This window comes from Parasteatoda tepidariorum, chromosome 11, assembly GCF_982258835.1.
Source record: "Parasteatoda tepidariorum strain Cologne lab strain chromosome 11, Ptep-v5.0, whole genome shotgun sequence".
Lineage (NCBI taxonomy): Eukaryota > Metazoa > Arthropoda > Arachnida > Araneae > Theridiidae > Parasteatoda > Parasteatoda tepidariorum.
In genome coordinates, this window is record NC_141765.1 from 70,481,311 (window position 1) to 70,498,058 (window position 16,748).

At 27.8% G+C, this 16,748-nt stretch overlaps 1 protein-coding gene across 2 annotated transcripts in view; it reads left to right on the top strand.

Moving 5' to 3' along the window:
* Positions 1 to 10,220: 10,220 nt before the first annotated feature.
* The window catches only part of LOC107443979 (cyclic AMP response element-binding protein A), a 207,091-nt gene continuing 200,563 nt past the window's right edge, over positions 10,221 to 16,748 (top strand). The window contains exon 1 of one of the 2 annotated variants that reach the window (XM_071187608.2): positions 10,221 to 10,410. In XM_071187608.2, coding sequence (XP_071043709.2) covers positions 10,336 to 10,410 — 75 coding nt within the window. In that variant the 5' untranslated portion in view covers positions 10,221 to 10,335. The remainder of the gene's footprint in view (positions 10,411 to 16,748) is intronic. The other variant, XM_043040057.3, reaches the window with a different exon arrangement.

The window sequence follows — 16,748 nt, forward strand, 5'->3', positions numbered from 1 at the left end:
TCTATTTGAAATCGTTTTTCTACATCCTTTTAACAGACGGTGTCTCTATTTTCCCAAGTAATTCTATTATTATTTGTGGTAAAAGAGCAAATTTATTATGGGATAGCCGGTTCTACTTGCTCTATTATAAGCCATCTACTTAAATCAAATTCTATTTGGATGAAAATGGTCCGAGTTTTTCACTGTTGTAGGAGTAAACGGTTTTGTTGAGCAAATGGAGAATTTTGTGATTTTTGTCTTCTTCAATCGCACCAAAAAATATTAGCAATTAATATTCGACACGTACAGTGTGAAAAAAAAATAAACTGACCATCCTGAATGACTTTTGATTTAATGATCGGATCTTCAAGTACTAGGACCCAATCTCAAAGGTTTGAAGGGGTGACTTCAAATATACTAATTAAATAATGCAGACTATATTTTAAGACGAAATCGGACACAAAAACATACTTTCTCTGAATAAAAAAACCTTTTTTCCCGACAGATTTAGATTTCTGACCCTCAAAATATGTGCGGTAGCCGCAATCTTGTAATTAGGGTCCCAATAGTTTGGTAAAGAGAGTGGTCAAAAGTTTGTACCCCTTAATTTTAATTTTACTTTTTTTGCGTATTTTGCCATAACTCGAGAAATTTTTAGCGAATTGAAACATTTTTGCACCCAATTATAAATTTTTTTTTCAAAACTAATTCCAAAAAATGGAAAAAATAATTTTTTATAAATATTTATTAATTTATTTGATAATAGTCGAATATTTTATTTAATAATAGTTAGTTACAAATTTCAATGCAATACAAATACAAATATATTATATCATCATTTTCTCTATGCAAATATAGACTATGCATATTCTCTATGCAAATATAGACTATGCATATTCTCTATGCAAAATATCATTTTTAAAATATATAATTTTACATGCAAAGTACAAAGTTTTAGTGAAATCGGGTGAATAGTCTCCGAGAAATCGAATTTAAAAAATGCAGCTTTTTTGATACACAAAAAGTAAAATTAACATTAAATTGTCCAAACTTTGAACCTCTCTCCCGTCAAAACTATTGGGGCCATATCTCCCAGATAGCAGCAAGTCCCTATATTTCAAGTTTCAGAAATCCGATTACAACGGGGGGAAAATTTATATTTATTCAGAGAAAATACGCTTTTGTGTCTGATTTCGTAAATAAAAATATCGTCAGCATTAATTAATTAGCATATCTGAGGTCACATTCTCAAACTATTAAGATTGAGAACTGGAACATGAAGAGCCGATCATTAGAACGAAAGTTATTCAGGGGGGGGGCGCATTTATTTTTTGCGCACTGTACCTAATACCCAGCAGATCAGCAATGGATCAACAGTTATTTTTACTTGTATTGTAAGTAAAAGTTACATATTTTTGCTGATATTTCATTATTTAAAAAGTTAGTTTTTTTGCTTCATTTCAAAAAATTCCGTAAAAAAATATGCTTGTATAGTAATAACATTTCTGATTAATGATAATAAAAAAATTTTAAAAAAACGAGAATTATGTTAATTAACACCATATTGCACGGTATTTAGTAACTTTTCTTTTCGTACTTTTAATGGTTAATCAGAAATCCTAGTTTTCAAAATTACAGTTCTTATAACCAGTTGAAGTAAATTCAGCAGAAAATATTGGTTTCACGGTATGCTCTGACGAATCACGATCAAACTACTGAAATGTTCTTCAAAACTATCATTCACTTATTATAACATTTTAATATCTATGGCATTTACTAAATAGACATTTTAATCTGTTTACTCTTCCATGGTTAAAATGGCTGCTAATTTAAATAATTGATAAGAGTGATTAATTATTTATTTTCCTAACATATTTAGTCCCACTGTGAACTGATCATAAGAAACGGTGATCTACCGCAAAGGGCTCGACTTCGGACTACCAAAATGGGGGAGTCCTTAGTTTTAAAGAGGATAAAATTGTGATGGCATGTCTTCGGATCATCCTCGGGATATTTCCATGATCATCACTATTGGAATATAAAGCAGCCCTAGTGCGGCATGAATAAATTACTGTTAATTCTAATATATTTCTGAATTATAACTGAGGAAAAAAAACATTTATTTCTTTTAAAAATTTTAGAGAAAGAAACTTGTTGCAATTAATATTATGAAGTGGTTTATTTTGTTCTTCTGTTTCTGAAACCGAATCTTTATCTCCTTCTTTAATCTTCATTAAACTAGCAGTTTTTCTTTCTTTTTTTGTGAAAAGTATCAAAGTATCTTTAAAAAACTGAATGATGCCTTCAACATTTTAAAGATATTAAACTTAGACAGATCAAACTTTTGTATTTGTTTTATGCATCATTAATGAGGTAATGAGGATTGAAGGATTTCTTTATTTCCCATATACTCAATTTTACTATAGCCACTCCCATACATTCAGTTGTATTGAGAGATTTGACTCCGCTACATCTACGCTTTTGAGTGGTTAGTGGAACAATGATGCCGTAAGGAGAAGGCCCCTGGAATTTATTGCAAGTAAAGAAACTGGATTATAAACAATATTGGGACATTCGTGCCCAGAGGGAATTGTCCCTCTGCCTAACTCTCTGAAGATTAGAGGTTGCAGGTTCAATATCATTGTGCTCTCTCTTAGCTATCTGTACTTCAATTTGACAAGAGACAAGCCATTATTTTTATTAAGCACGTGAATCTGCATATGAATCTAAACACATTTATTAATTTAGTATTACACATCTAGGGTAACTGTGGAATTTGCCAAACATTTTACAGAGCGCTTGGTGGAACTGCGAGACTGCTAGGCTAGGGTGGACCCTGAGCATATAAACAGTAAATTAAACAAGTACGAGTAAACAAGAAAATAAGCATTACTATTCCAACTATTTATTAATTTATTGTTTCACATACATATGCAAGCTTTTATGCTCATATTACAAAACGCAGTTTTTAAGTCCTAGTCAAGTTCAAGAACATTTAGCCAAAGTCAAAGAAGGATATTACCAGTATAAATTTATTGTATCGTGAAGGTAGCGGGTTTGAATATCACCTTAACCCTAGATGTATGCTTGTGATGTTATTCTCTATCTTGTGCTGTCTGTTCTTCGATTTAAGAAGGTCTTATAAGTCGAAATTTGTAATAAGCACACAAGTATGCATATGTATATGTAACAATAAGTAAGTAAATAAATAGATGCATCCAGTGTTAGGGCAAGTTGAGATGTTGGGACAGAAAGATGCATAACGGTTAACCTACTGATTTAGTTCTCATCAGAAAAAAATGGTGTAATTCATAAAAATCTAAATCATAATAATAAAAAGTTTAATAAAGTAGTATTATTCAAAAAATAAAGAATAACTCATTAAGAACTTCGATGATGATCATTGGTCGATACAAATTCCGCCTCCGGCTTGCTCCGAAAACAGTGCTGACTCAAAATATCATCAGTGGTAGATGGACCATGAGTTAAATTCTTCTTGACGTCAGGCTAACCGTGAGAGGTTTCGTGGTTTTCCTCTCCAAGTAACGTAAATGCGGGCTAGTTCAATCAAAAGAGCTCTCCGCTGAGGCAAATTCCTGCCAATACTTGATATAGGAGTTCCCTTGTCTTCTGGATTGGGTTCAAAATTTCAAGGCTGTTGAGTACATTAGTAGTCGTAAACCCCCCAAAAATTGGGAGCTGCTGTTCAACGACGGTTATAAAGTAAAATATAAAATTTAATGTATATTATAACTACCAGCTTTAAAATCCTTTGCAGAGAAACTATCTGCTGTTTAATTCCGATAATAAAATAATAGCATACTTAATTTTCGTTATGCTCATAAATATCGAAAATAGCGAATTTAATTCTAACTCCCCCCCAAATAAAAACATATTTATCATTTGAAAACAGATGTAAAGGAGCCACCATTACAACAAACAAGGATCTTTTTAGTACATAAGACATTGAAGGGGTATTTATCGTTATCATCATACTGCAGATGACGATATCCTCCCAACATCTGGTTTGATTCTTATCGAATCGCTTCTTATCTCTAAACAGACAGTAATTTCTTCGATTATATTTAGACTTTTTCCATTGAATGGGTTGAATTAGAATGAGAACTGATACGATTTTCCTTGTATTTTCTTTTTCTTTCTTAAAGAGAGAGGATTCATGATTATTTCCTTGTTCAAATAGAGTGATAGTAAGGAACAAAAAAAAGTTTTTGTTTTTTAATTCATCAATAATATCTTACGTCTTCTTAGGCTTATAAGATTGAATTTAGTATTATTTCAACGACTTAATACATTTATCAAGGTTATAGATTCCCAACATGAGCGCATCTCTACAGTAGGCGCTAGTAGGTCAATTGTTCTGTTAATACAAATAAATATTAATAAAAAATGGGTACTTGGAAGAAAAAACTACGCCAAGCGCACGAATTTTTTTGCAAAATTTTTAAATTTTCCTATATATAATTAAAATAAAATATTTTTAAAGTCAATATTTAATATTTGCAATTACACATTTTTTTAATAAGGCAATTATACATCTTTAAGTTAGATGACATTTCATGTTGCATAATCTCTTCTGAGACTGAAACATTTAAACGACTGCTACAACTTTAATTATTTTTATGTGTTAATCTTTCTTTGCAATATATGAAAACAATATAAAAATATTCGCTTTGAAAAATTATTTATAAAGTCTTTTAAAAATGGATAAAATATTTAAAATCATTATATTTTAGTGTAAACGCTAGTTATTAATGTACCACTTACGTGTATTTAATAATATAAGGTAATGTGAATGCTTTCCTTTACACTCACATACATCCCTGAACCACAGAGTTTCCTTTTCAGGGAAAAACGTAACAGACAGAAACTAAAAGCAAGTGAAAATTTAGTGATTATCTTTCATGTGAATACTACAGGAAAAAAGATTAAATTAATTTCTATAAATAGAGCATCTTATCAATAAATTATTTAACTTAAATAGTAAGCGTATGAAATTGAATGTTTAGTCCATGCAATAGAAAATTTTACTGACGTGAGTTTTTATTTTTGGGGGTACTGAAATAGAATCCACGTTTTGAGTTGTAAAAATCTAAGACAAATCTAGTTTATCTTCTTCTTATTTTTCGATTTAAGATAGAACATTTATGTTAACAGATTTGAAAACTAAGGAAAATATTCTACAAGATCTGTACCAACAATATGACTATATGAAAATTAGGAATATGAGAAAAATGACTAGACCCCTGAAATAATGTCTCTCTTAGTACTTCTACGAAAAAATTTGGAATAATAACCAGACATATGAGTAAAAAATATGTCCAGAACTTTAACCAACTCTGAATGATTTCCTAAAATCATAATATCTAGGTTCTTTTCCTGTTAAACCTTTAACGCAGAATTTCATTATATATATATTTCATATTTTTTTTCATTATTTTGTATTAATTTAAGTCAAAATACGAGAAAAATATTACACTTAGCATTTTTATAATTTATGGTTATGAAAAACAGCATGAAACACGGGTGTCTTTTTGCGTGCTAAAGGTAAAATCCTTCAAACAAAATGTTTTCAAAATTGCTTGTAATTAGAGAGTCAGAAAAAAATATATATATAAAAGGGACACCAGTGTCTCATTGCATCAAAGATTTATAAACTTTTACTCAATTTAAATTTGGAATAACACTTATGAGATTTTTTCATCATCTTCTACTTATTTGTAGCTTTCTGAGAGAAGTTTACCCCTTAACTCACTTACCCCTTACCCCTTAACTCACACTCTTACCCCTTAACTCACACTCTCTTAATAACCATCATTTTCTTAAAACCTTCGGTGAAATCCCATTTTTTCAATATTTGAAAATAACGTTTGGAAGGCGAATTTTTAGTTATAATTTTTCTACCTACGAACAAAACTGACTCTAAAATCATAATTTTTAAGGACCTTACACAATTAAACTTTAGAATATAAGTCATAATATTTCACTGACACCGAAAAGATTAACGAAAACAAAAATTGCCTAAGAAAATAAAGAAAAATTGGAAACAAAAAAAAATTACTTTATTAAGTTAATAATAAAATTACCTTTTTCTAATACTAATATCCCATGTTGGTTATAATAAATATCAACAATGGGTTTTAAGTCTTCAAGGCCATTCGAGCTGAAAGCATTGCATAGATAAATGCAAAAAGATAAGAAACACCTGCCTAGAATTCTTACATATTTCTTAAATACGAAATCAATGATTGATGAAACTTAATTTCTAAAGCAACTTATCATCCTACTCGGACACTCATTGTGTATGAAATCAATGGTCAATTGTTATATTAGATACACTTTCTCTCTTTTCAGTTAAGCTTTTTTTTACAGGAAGTACGAGTATGGAAAACAGCACGGAACGCAAATGTTAAAAATTGAAAATTATAATCTAAATAAGCTTGACATCCAGGATTTAACTAATTTATAGTTATATTGCTAAGGAACGGAGTTCTTAAAATTTAAATTTAGTGAATCAGAGAAGATAGTTTGGGTTCCTAGTGCTATGGAATTTAAAATTAATATAAGTAAAATTTTCAAATAAGTAAAATTTTTAAATAACCTCATTTTAATTGATTGAGAAATACTGAACATTCACCTTAAAAAATTTAATTTGAATGTGAAATCATCAAAGAAGAGAGCCTGAATTTAATTATTGAAAATTGGGCCACTTTTATACCATACTAGTTAAATAAACTTTGTTTTTATTGAAGTTTTTTTACTTTGTCAGATTATTATTTTTGTTCCATAGATGGCGCCACTGGAAAACAAGAACAATCGCACCCCTTCTTCCTTAATGGCCGACGACAACAACAACAACTATTTTTCTCCTGGATAAACACGTGGAAATGTTAATAATAATAATAATAATAATAATATATATATATATATATATATATATATATATATATATATATATATATATATATAGATAGATAGATAGATAGATAGATAGATAGAATGATAAATAGATATGTTAAAAACATAGAGAAAACATGGAAAATAAAAATAATAAAGATTAATGAAAAGAAAAGAAGAAAAAGTATTAAAATAAAATATTTTTAAAAATAGTTTCATAATTTTTCTTCTTCTCTTTTCCTTTTTTGAAATTATTTTCCTTGTTTTCTCCGTATTTTTTACTTATTTCTTATTTATTTTTATGACTTCTATATACTTATGCGCAATAAATATAACTTAATAATTTTGCAAATTTTCTTCATTTTTCTCTTTTTTCATTTTATCCTTTTTGTCTTTGTTGTGATATATATATATATATATAATCATTAATATCAAAGATTGCGGGTTAGGGGTTTATTATTACGATACTTTTTTATACGATCTTATTAAGCTATTAAATCATAACAAACAATAATGCCAGTTTCTTTGAAAACCCTAATTTCGCCAATTTAAATTCTGAGGCTCATAAGATAACTCTAAGATATTTTAACATCTTTTGAATCTGGATAAATCATTGCCTACTCTGTAACACGGAAACTCTTAAGCCCAGAACTATAAACCTTTAAAGTCTGCTGAATAAATTTTTACATTAAAAATATTCACAAAACGAGTTTTTCATTATAAATTTATTTAAATTCATCTGTTAATTATTTAAAAAACAATTGTCATTACAGTGCTGTGAAAAACCGAACAAAATGCTTCGTTTTTTTAGCACGTGTTTTGAGCTATGTCCATTTTTTAAAACCATATCAAGAAAGTCCATTTTGAGCTGTGTTTTTTTTTTTCAAGCAGGTATTTCAAACTATGTCCATTTTCTTGAAAATGGATTTTAAGGTATGTCGCAACAGACAGCTCATCGATGGTGTGTTTTTTTAAACCAAAACATCTGCATTTATATATACATAGAAGATATCGAAAATAAGTACAAACTGCATTTTAAAAATATGCTTAATATAAAAAAAAAAGGATATATTTGGCTGCCTTGAAAATATCTCTGATATTTTGGTCATTTTATAAAGTATGCACACCAAGATATACCCATTTTTAAAAACACGATTGTTAAATTACCTTCATACGCTCAAATAAAAATGCTGACTGACGTTACGAAACTTTTACGAACGGAAAAAAAAACGGAAACACCTGAGAATTATTAGAGATGAAAAAGCTATTATATCATAAAAGAGCAAGAAGTATTGAGGGAAAACACAGTGAAATTTTCAAAAAATGAACAAGAAAAAACTGCATTTTTCGATAGTTTATAATTTTAAGATTATTGTACCAAAATATTACAATAATCTTAAATTGATAAACTATCGACTGCACGTATTCCGATTGACTCGATGAATGAGCAAAGGAATTTTGATCACAAAATTTTGAACGCAATTTGATAGAAACTATGTTTTGCTTACTTGCTGTACCTCTAACTAGTACAATTTTAGACTGATTTACTTCAAATTTCAATACGTTGTTCACAATAAGTATAAATTTTGTTGCACGTAGAGATTTTTTAATTGAGTTGACGGGTTTTGAGCAATCCACGAAATACTTTATGCCACTTTCTGAATTTTTTTTTAAAATCACTGCCATTTTGTGAATTTTTTTTTTTAAAGAATTCTGCGTGCAACGAAAACTACATTCATGTAGTTTGAAAAATTAAAAAGGAATCAAATTTGGATAAATGTTTTTTTTTTTTTTTTGGATGATTGGAGTACAACAAGTTATAGATAATTTTTTAAAGAAAGTTATAAACATTGTATTACATAAGTGACCAGCCTATGTAGGAGGCAGGGAACTGTCCTTGCATCAGAAAGGTTCTGTGTTCGAATCCTGGGCAAGGTATGGATGTTCTTTCCTTCTCTGTACTATCTGTCCTCACTGCGGGAGCGACGTTGGCCCACCTAATATGGTGCCCCTGAAAGAGAGGCCAACAAAATTGCCCTGTAAATGCTTGAATTGACGGATGTTAACACAGGTGGTCATTGGAAAAAAAAACGAAAAGTATTACCTAAGTGCTATTTTTTTTAAAAATTTTTGTATTTGTAACATTATAAAATGAAGATAAGAATGTTAACGTAAAGATAAAAAAGTTTTTCGCAACTGTTGCAAAACTCTATAAAATAAAACTCATTCATAAAACTTATAAGATTTTTAGAAGCTATTCCCCCTTAAAGACTTATAAGCTGTTCTCCCTTAAGTTTTTCATTTATATAAATTCGCGAGCCCCGACAAAATTAACAGCCATTCATTAATTTTGTCTTTTTTGTAAATTTAAAGTTCTGTATTCAATTATTTGGGATAACATTGGGAAAGAAATGTAATGTTAAGTAAGGATATTGTGTGTCTAAATTGTTATTAGCAACATAGTCGAAATTTTCTAACTGAGATTAAATAATTTTCACAAATTCTGGGAAATGCATTTTAATTATTAATGTTTTCTGAATGTTTGTTATATTTTGCTACTTTTCCAACAAAAAATCTATTTCAAAATAACTTTTCGCCCATTAATTAATTTTCTTTTCTTCAAAAAAGAAATGATATGTTTAAACTCTAGATATAATTTTTCAGACATGATAAAACGAATTTGCCTCTCAATAGATCCTCTATTTGCATTTTTATTGTTTCGGAGGAAATTATAATTTCATAATTATACTTTTAATAAATGCGCACTACAGGGAATATCTACCACTAAAAAGTTTATTTGGAATTAAAAAAAGATTCAAATTAAATATCTATTATCTTTACTAGCAAAATCATAAAAATAACACAACATTTTATTTAATTAACTTGGAATATGAGTTGAATATTAGTTGGTGATTAGGATTAGGACTTAGTCATGCTGTCTACCTGATTAATTGTTTCTGTCTGACGTCACAAATACACGATAATTTATGATGTAAATGAAAAACTGAGGACTGTTACAAAAGAGTTTTATTTCAATGCAGGAAAAATCTTGAATTGGAAAAAATAAGAGTTTTCATTTGTGTAAGAAAATGACATGAAAAAAAAAACATATAAATATATGTTTTGCCAATTATTGTAACTAACGGTAAATCGAATGACTAAAACTTACACCATTTATTCTCTGACTGAGTAAATTGTAACGGTTTCATGCCGGTTTAATCATTGAAAAGCGTGTAAGTCAGACACCTGTTAACTGTCGCCAAATCCTCATTCCTTGGCGCTCTTTTGCAACTATCGAGCAAACCTATCTCGTTTTCACGTGTATTCGCAAGCCGCTGTAGATTCACAGTTCAAGAAGCAACCAAGCTAAACATCGGGAAAACCCTAGATTCGCTAAAATATCAACTGGACTGCGGACTGGATCTGAATCTGGACTCGATTATGGAAATACTCGAACCTGTAACCTACTGCGACAGTGATTTAAGGGATATATGGGACCAAGAATCATTTGATTCGGTCAGTGAATTTTTTTAAGCTATTTTCAGTAGCAAAGTGTTAATTAAGCATACGGAGCATGATCGCCCCCTAAATTTGAAAAGTTATCAAAATTTGTTTACTAAAAATATTATAAACTAATAAAAGCCACACTATAAAAAGCATAAATTTAAAATACATGTGCAAGTGTGCGCATAAATAAAAGACTTTTCGGAAATTTTTCCGGATTTGTTATTTCACTTTCACATTAAGCATTATAATAATATTTATTATCAGTTATATGCAAAAGTACTTTACTACTAAGATAAATTTATGGTTTTATAAATTATGGTCAAGTTTAAATTAAATCTGATTTATAAAATGTATAGTAACATATTTTTTATAATTTGCATAATTTAATACGCTCAAACTTTTACAAATTCTTTAAGAAAATTATTAGGAAGGAAAATAAAAAAATAGCGTATGAAGAAATTTTTTTCTCGAAATATTGTAAAAATGTTTTGGTTTAATGTATGAGTGAAGCCTCAACTATCTTGTAAAACAAAAAGCCGGTTCTCCCTGGTGCCGGTTTTTGTGACTCTGACTTTTCAGTATTATATATTTTAATATTTTTTACTTATATTTAGTATAGGTGTATAACTGTTTACATAGTAAGATAAGTTTGTTGTCGAGTTTGAACTAAATTAAAATATGTAGAATAACGCATTTTTTATTCTTAGCAAACTTTTATTTGCTTAAATTTACCCTTGAGAATCCCATATTGAATTACGAAGTAAAAAGAGAAAAATATTGCAATTCAAGATTATTTTCACTCAAAATATTAAAAAATGCTGTAGCGATTGTTGTATTAGTAACGCATCAGCTATCTTTGCCAAACAAAAAGCCGGTTTTCCCATGTGGCGGCTTTCTATTTCCAGAGAGTATTAAATTTAGTGTAAACGCAAAAATATTTAAACAGTAGTGAGATAAATTTGTTGTCAAGTTTAAATTAAATTAGACTTATAATATGTAGAATAATACAGTTTTTATAATTGCTTACTTTTATTTGTTCAATTTTTACATTTACTGGAGAATCCCACGTTGAGAAAAATATTAAAATATTCCAATTAAAGATTATTTTTACTAAAAATATTGAAAAATTATTTTAACGATTGTTAAATTAATAATGTATCAACTATCTCTATGTTACAAAATACAGGTCTTCTCCCATGTGCTTTTTTCTTAACAGATCTTCTATTTGTTTTCCTTCATTTCACACTGCTTCAAATCGGTTTAGAAATAAACAAGAAAAGTTTTGGAACAAAATATTTTTTTCATAATTAAAAAATTTTTGATATTAGAAAAATGTAAAATTTTCTATGAAAATATCTTATTTTCCATATTTTGTTTAAAAAAATTTATACAAATGAATACATTCAAGTACTAAAAATGCACTAATGATCATTGGAAATATTGCTCTGGTTACACAACTAAGTGTAAGTTTTCTTATCTAAAAGTAGTCTTTTGTTTAAACTGCAATTTAAAAAAAATTGTTTCTAAATATTTCAATTATTTAAAATAGAGAATATATTTAAATATCTTCTGGAAAGTGACGTTTATCAGGGGTTATGACGTTATGAATATTTAAATATAATTGAGAATCTATTATTTTTTAAAGGAAAAAATTGCATAAATATTCGTTGTTGCATAACTATTCAGTTCAGAGATTTAAGTTTTATTCTAACCACAAATTAGCATTTTTTAAATTTTCGCTTTAAATTTTATTTAAATATTTCACATTTATTCATAATCTTATTCATATTTTGGAAAAGCAATGCTCCTGAATTTGAAAGAATATTGTTTTAATTTGCTTATACATATTTCTTACCTCAATTAAAATTATTTTATATTCAATGTAGTAAATTATAAGCTACTTTATTAATTTATATGTTTGATATATATTCTCGTTGCTCCGTCGTGCCTTATAAATTAATTTTGTAATTTATTTGCTATAAATGTTGTAAATTAAATACATTAATTTTTTACTTGTGTTTTATATAAATTTGTAAATTTTCTAGTTAGTGCAAGTTTTAATTTTTCTTTGAATTAAAGACTTCTAAAAAAATTATAATAGACTTGATTTTTGAAGAAAAGCTTGTAAATAATTTTCATGTTGTTATTTGCTACTTTGTATTAGTTATTTCGCTACTGAAAGTTGCATAATTATGATTTTTGAATTTTTTAAAATTATTTTAATTAGCAGAACAAATTGTAAAATTTCTAAAGTGAAATACTGGGGGAATAATATTTAACTTTTTTCAACCAATTATTTCCTTAAATTTACCTTTAAATTCTCTAATAAATTAACATAAATTGTTATGATTTTATACGGTAATTGTGATTAGTTCATGCCATTTATTTTAATTCTGTTAATCTATTTTATATAACTCTTCTACAATGACTTCCATTGAATTTATGCATTTTAGTTTTATATTTTTAATTTTAGGTTAGTTCTAATTTGATCACTATTTTGCTTGATTCTAGTTTTTAAATGATGCCAAAAGTGTATTTTAATAACATCAAAAAATGATTCAATCATTTCAAATTCCAAAATACTCATATTTTTCATTTATAAAAATATACAGCCTGCTTTCCTTACAAATTAATCTTTATTTTATACTCATGTAAATAACTCGTTATGGAATATTTTATAAAAAATATTTATGAATTTTCTGTTTTCAGGAGCTCCTTTAATTCTTATATCTTCCTTGACCTAGTTATCTTTTTGTAAGAATTATTTGAACATTTAAACAAAGTGAATTTTGACTTACCTTTATAAGAGATTATCTACACTGGTTTGACAGGTTGTAATAGTAATAGAAAACATTGTTATTCCAGTCAATATCTAGAACGTTGAGGTGATGTTTTGAATATTGTGTCACATATTCACTAAGAACTATAACTATGAATAATATTTTTTTTCCTGCTTATTGTACTACTAGTGATTTATATTAGCACCTTAAAAAATTATGTTACTTAAGATTTAAAATCGTCTTGTGTTTAACAGATTCGTTGGATTGGTGAGGCATATAAATGGCCTAAATTTTAAGTTTATTATTATTATTATATTATTCAAGATGATTTACAACATGCATAAGGATTCGTTGTGTAGTGTTTCGAATTCAATTTCTTGTCTGTAGCGTATTATATTAAATTTAATTTCTTTTAAAAATATGCAAAGGGATCTCAGCGCTAGGAAAAATATTTTCAATTATTTAAAAGGATTGTTATCATATTTCAAGCAGTTAAGGAGCACGTAGTACTTTGATATATATATATATATATATATTAGGTTAAAAAAAAAATTAAATGTAATGAACGAGTAGCATGTAAAATTCCTTTGAAGTGTTAAATATTTTTATAAATTCCGAAAGATAGCAAAAGAGAAATTTTTTTTTTAAACTCGAAGTCATGAAACTTAAAAAAAAAAGGACAGTTAACTAATCCTTATCAAATCTCGCGCGAACTTGGCGAATTTTAAAACGAATTTGGCGCGATAAAAGCGTCTGCTGGTTTTGATCTTAACAGAATGGGAAGAGAGAGAGACGAAGATAAATTGCCAACTGCTCCTGTTCGTTTTAGAATGGACTACTGATTTTTTTTTTGTTATTTTTTTTCTTTTTATCTTTGTTTGTCAAGCTTTGTATGTCTTCTCACGCTTTTTCCTTGTATAATAAGGAAATTCCTTGTTTATTTATGTTAAGATGATTTTCATTTAAAAAAAAATTTAATTTTTAAAAATTTTATTATCATGATATATACTGAAAATTTCAGTTTTTATATTTTTAGGGAGGAAATGACAAAATTTCTAACGCAAAAAAATTCATTACATTATCAATTCCGTTGCTTTAACAATAGGGTGAGCAACATTCATATGTTATAAGCAGTCATTTAAAAATATTTTTCTGCAGGACTCTAACCAGGGAAAAGATTTTTGGAGTATCTAAAATCGCATATGCCCCATTAAAGGGATAATAAAGCGTATACCGAGCAGTGGTACTGAACCTTAAAAAAAAACATCAGTGTAGGGTAAACCGGGTAATAACGCCACTCCCCTTGATTAATCCGATTATTAAAAATAATAAGCAATGATTGTTAATAATTGCCAGATTTCATAAACTAATACTTTCATTAATCTCTTTTAAGTATGTTAAAATGTAAGAAAAAAACTCAAGCTTTCAAAAATTATCAGTCATCAATAGACACGATGATAAAAATAAAAATCCAATTGAACTTTTAAAACTTATATTTAAAATTTAAACATAAGTAAAAATCCGTATTTCACGAAGTCTTTCATTTTTTTGCTCTATTAATCTCTAAAACAGCAGATTTTTTTTCTCAGTGCATATGCATAGACATAAAGTTTCAATATAGAAATAATATAAGTAATATAGAAATATTATAAATAATATAGAAATAATTTTAAATAATATCGAAATAATATAAATAATATGGAATTACTATAAATAATATAGAAATAATATAAATAATATGGAGTTACTATAAATAATATCGAAATAATATAAATAATATGGAACTACTATAAATAATATAGAAATAATATAAATAATATGGAACTACTATAAATAATATAGAAAACATGCTAAAACAATCTGACTATCATGACTTTAACATGCTTCCCTCTAAACTATTTTCGGCCTTTTTCCTTCCTTTCAGTTCATTACATTCTTTCACCAGAAAAAAGAAAAACCTGTCAATAAGCAGTCCTCAAAGTAAAGAGAAACCATACAAGGGTGTTATTTTGATAGAAAGGAGAATCTTTACCGACCTGTAATAATAACAGAATCAAACAAAATATTTTCCCAATATGCACTACAAAACAGCCATTTAGAAAATTATATCCTAATAAAAGAAGTCACGAAATAATAAAGCTGTTTCAAAAGGAAGAACTAAAAGAAAGAACTCATAAGCCTTCTGTTTTGTTTTCTTTTGTTTAATTCTTTAACAGTGTTTTCCAATTTTGAGATTCTGATTATTATTTTTAGTATTATTTATAATGTATAAAATTTTTGCGGGGATTATTTCCTTGCTTTTTTTCTTGCGTTTTTATTTAGTTTGAACTCAGTAACTGAACGTCACATACCATTTTCCATGTTATGCAGTAATAATTTATTTTATTATTATTTTGTAATTTTTGGGGATGCGTGACACTATAAATATTTTGACGTGCCACTGAGATTATGTAATAGGAGCAAAGAATTAATGCATCGTCTCTGTATTTAAAAATTAAAAAAAAAATATTTAATTGGTTTTGGTAAACTTAAACAAACCAATCCTAATTTAAATTTATTGTTGTCTTATAACATGTAATGTAGACATTACTTAATACAACAAGTGACACTTTAAACCAATTAGAATTACTTTTTACATTAATAAGCAGTTTTAATTTTATTATAACGCTAACTAATTAGGAAAAAATTAATTCAATTTAATGAATTTGCTCACTAACCTCATATTAACTATAATAAAATTTCAAAATTTGTTTAGCTGAAATTTGAGTTTCACTTATAAATTGAAAAAAATATGCCCTTTACAATTATTATTTTAGTTATTTTTTTGCAATGCTACTTATAATTTCTAAAGCCCCCTAAGTTATTCATTTTGAATAAAAACTACTATTGATATGAATGCAATTTCAAATGCAAATGGGGGATAACAGCTATTTGGTTCCAATTTTCTTTTTAAGGCGTCATCTTAACATGGTTTTGAGTTCATTGGTCTTCTTGAAAGGAAGAGATGTTTTTTATTTGAGAAAATGTTTTACACCTATATAAATTATCTAGATATATACTTTAATGCCGGATTTCTTGCTTCAAAAAAATATTATATGATAATTTAATATTCAAAGAGATGCCCTTAAGTAAGAACCCATTGAAGACAATGAAATGACAAACCAAACTCTCAACTTTAACAAACTTGAACAAAATTGTTGTGTTAGGAAACGAGGAGCGTGACGGCTTCTTTTAGAGTTCTTAATCCACGGATCGAAGAACACGTTGTATATCATAGTCAGATCCCTCAACAAAAGCTTGTACAAATGTAAGGAAGTTTGTCACATTAGTTGGGTGGAGATTTGGGTTCTTGACCTTGAAAGGATTTTAACCTTTCGGAAAGTAATTTGTCCGTCTAGAGACGTAAGGAAAAACACCAAACGAGTGGTTTAAGTTTGACCTGATTTCGGTAATGATAATATTGTTGAATTCGTGTGGAACGCATTTTGCATCGCGTAAGCTTTGATAACGGATTTTTCAGACATCAATTCAGTCTCCATTTCTTCCAATTTTTTGTCTACATAAATA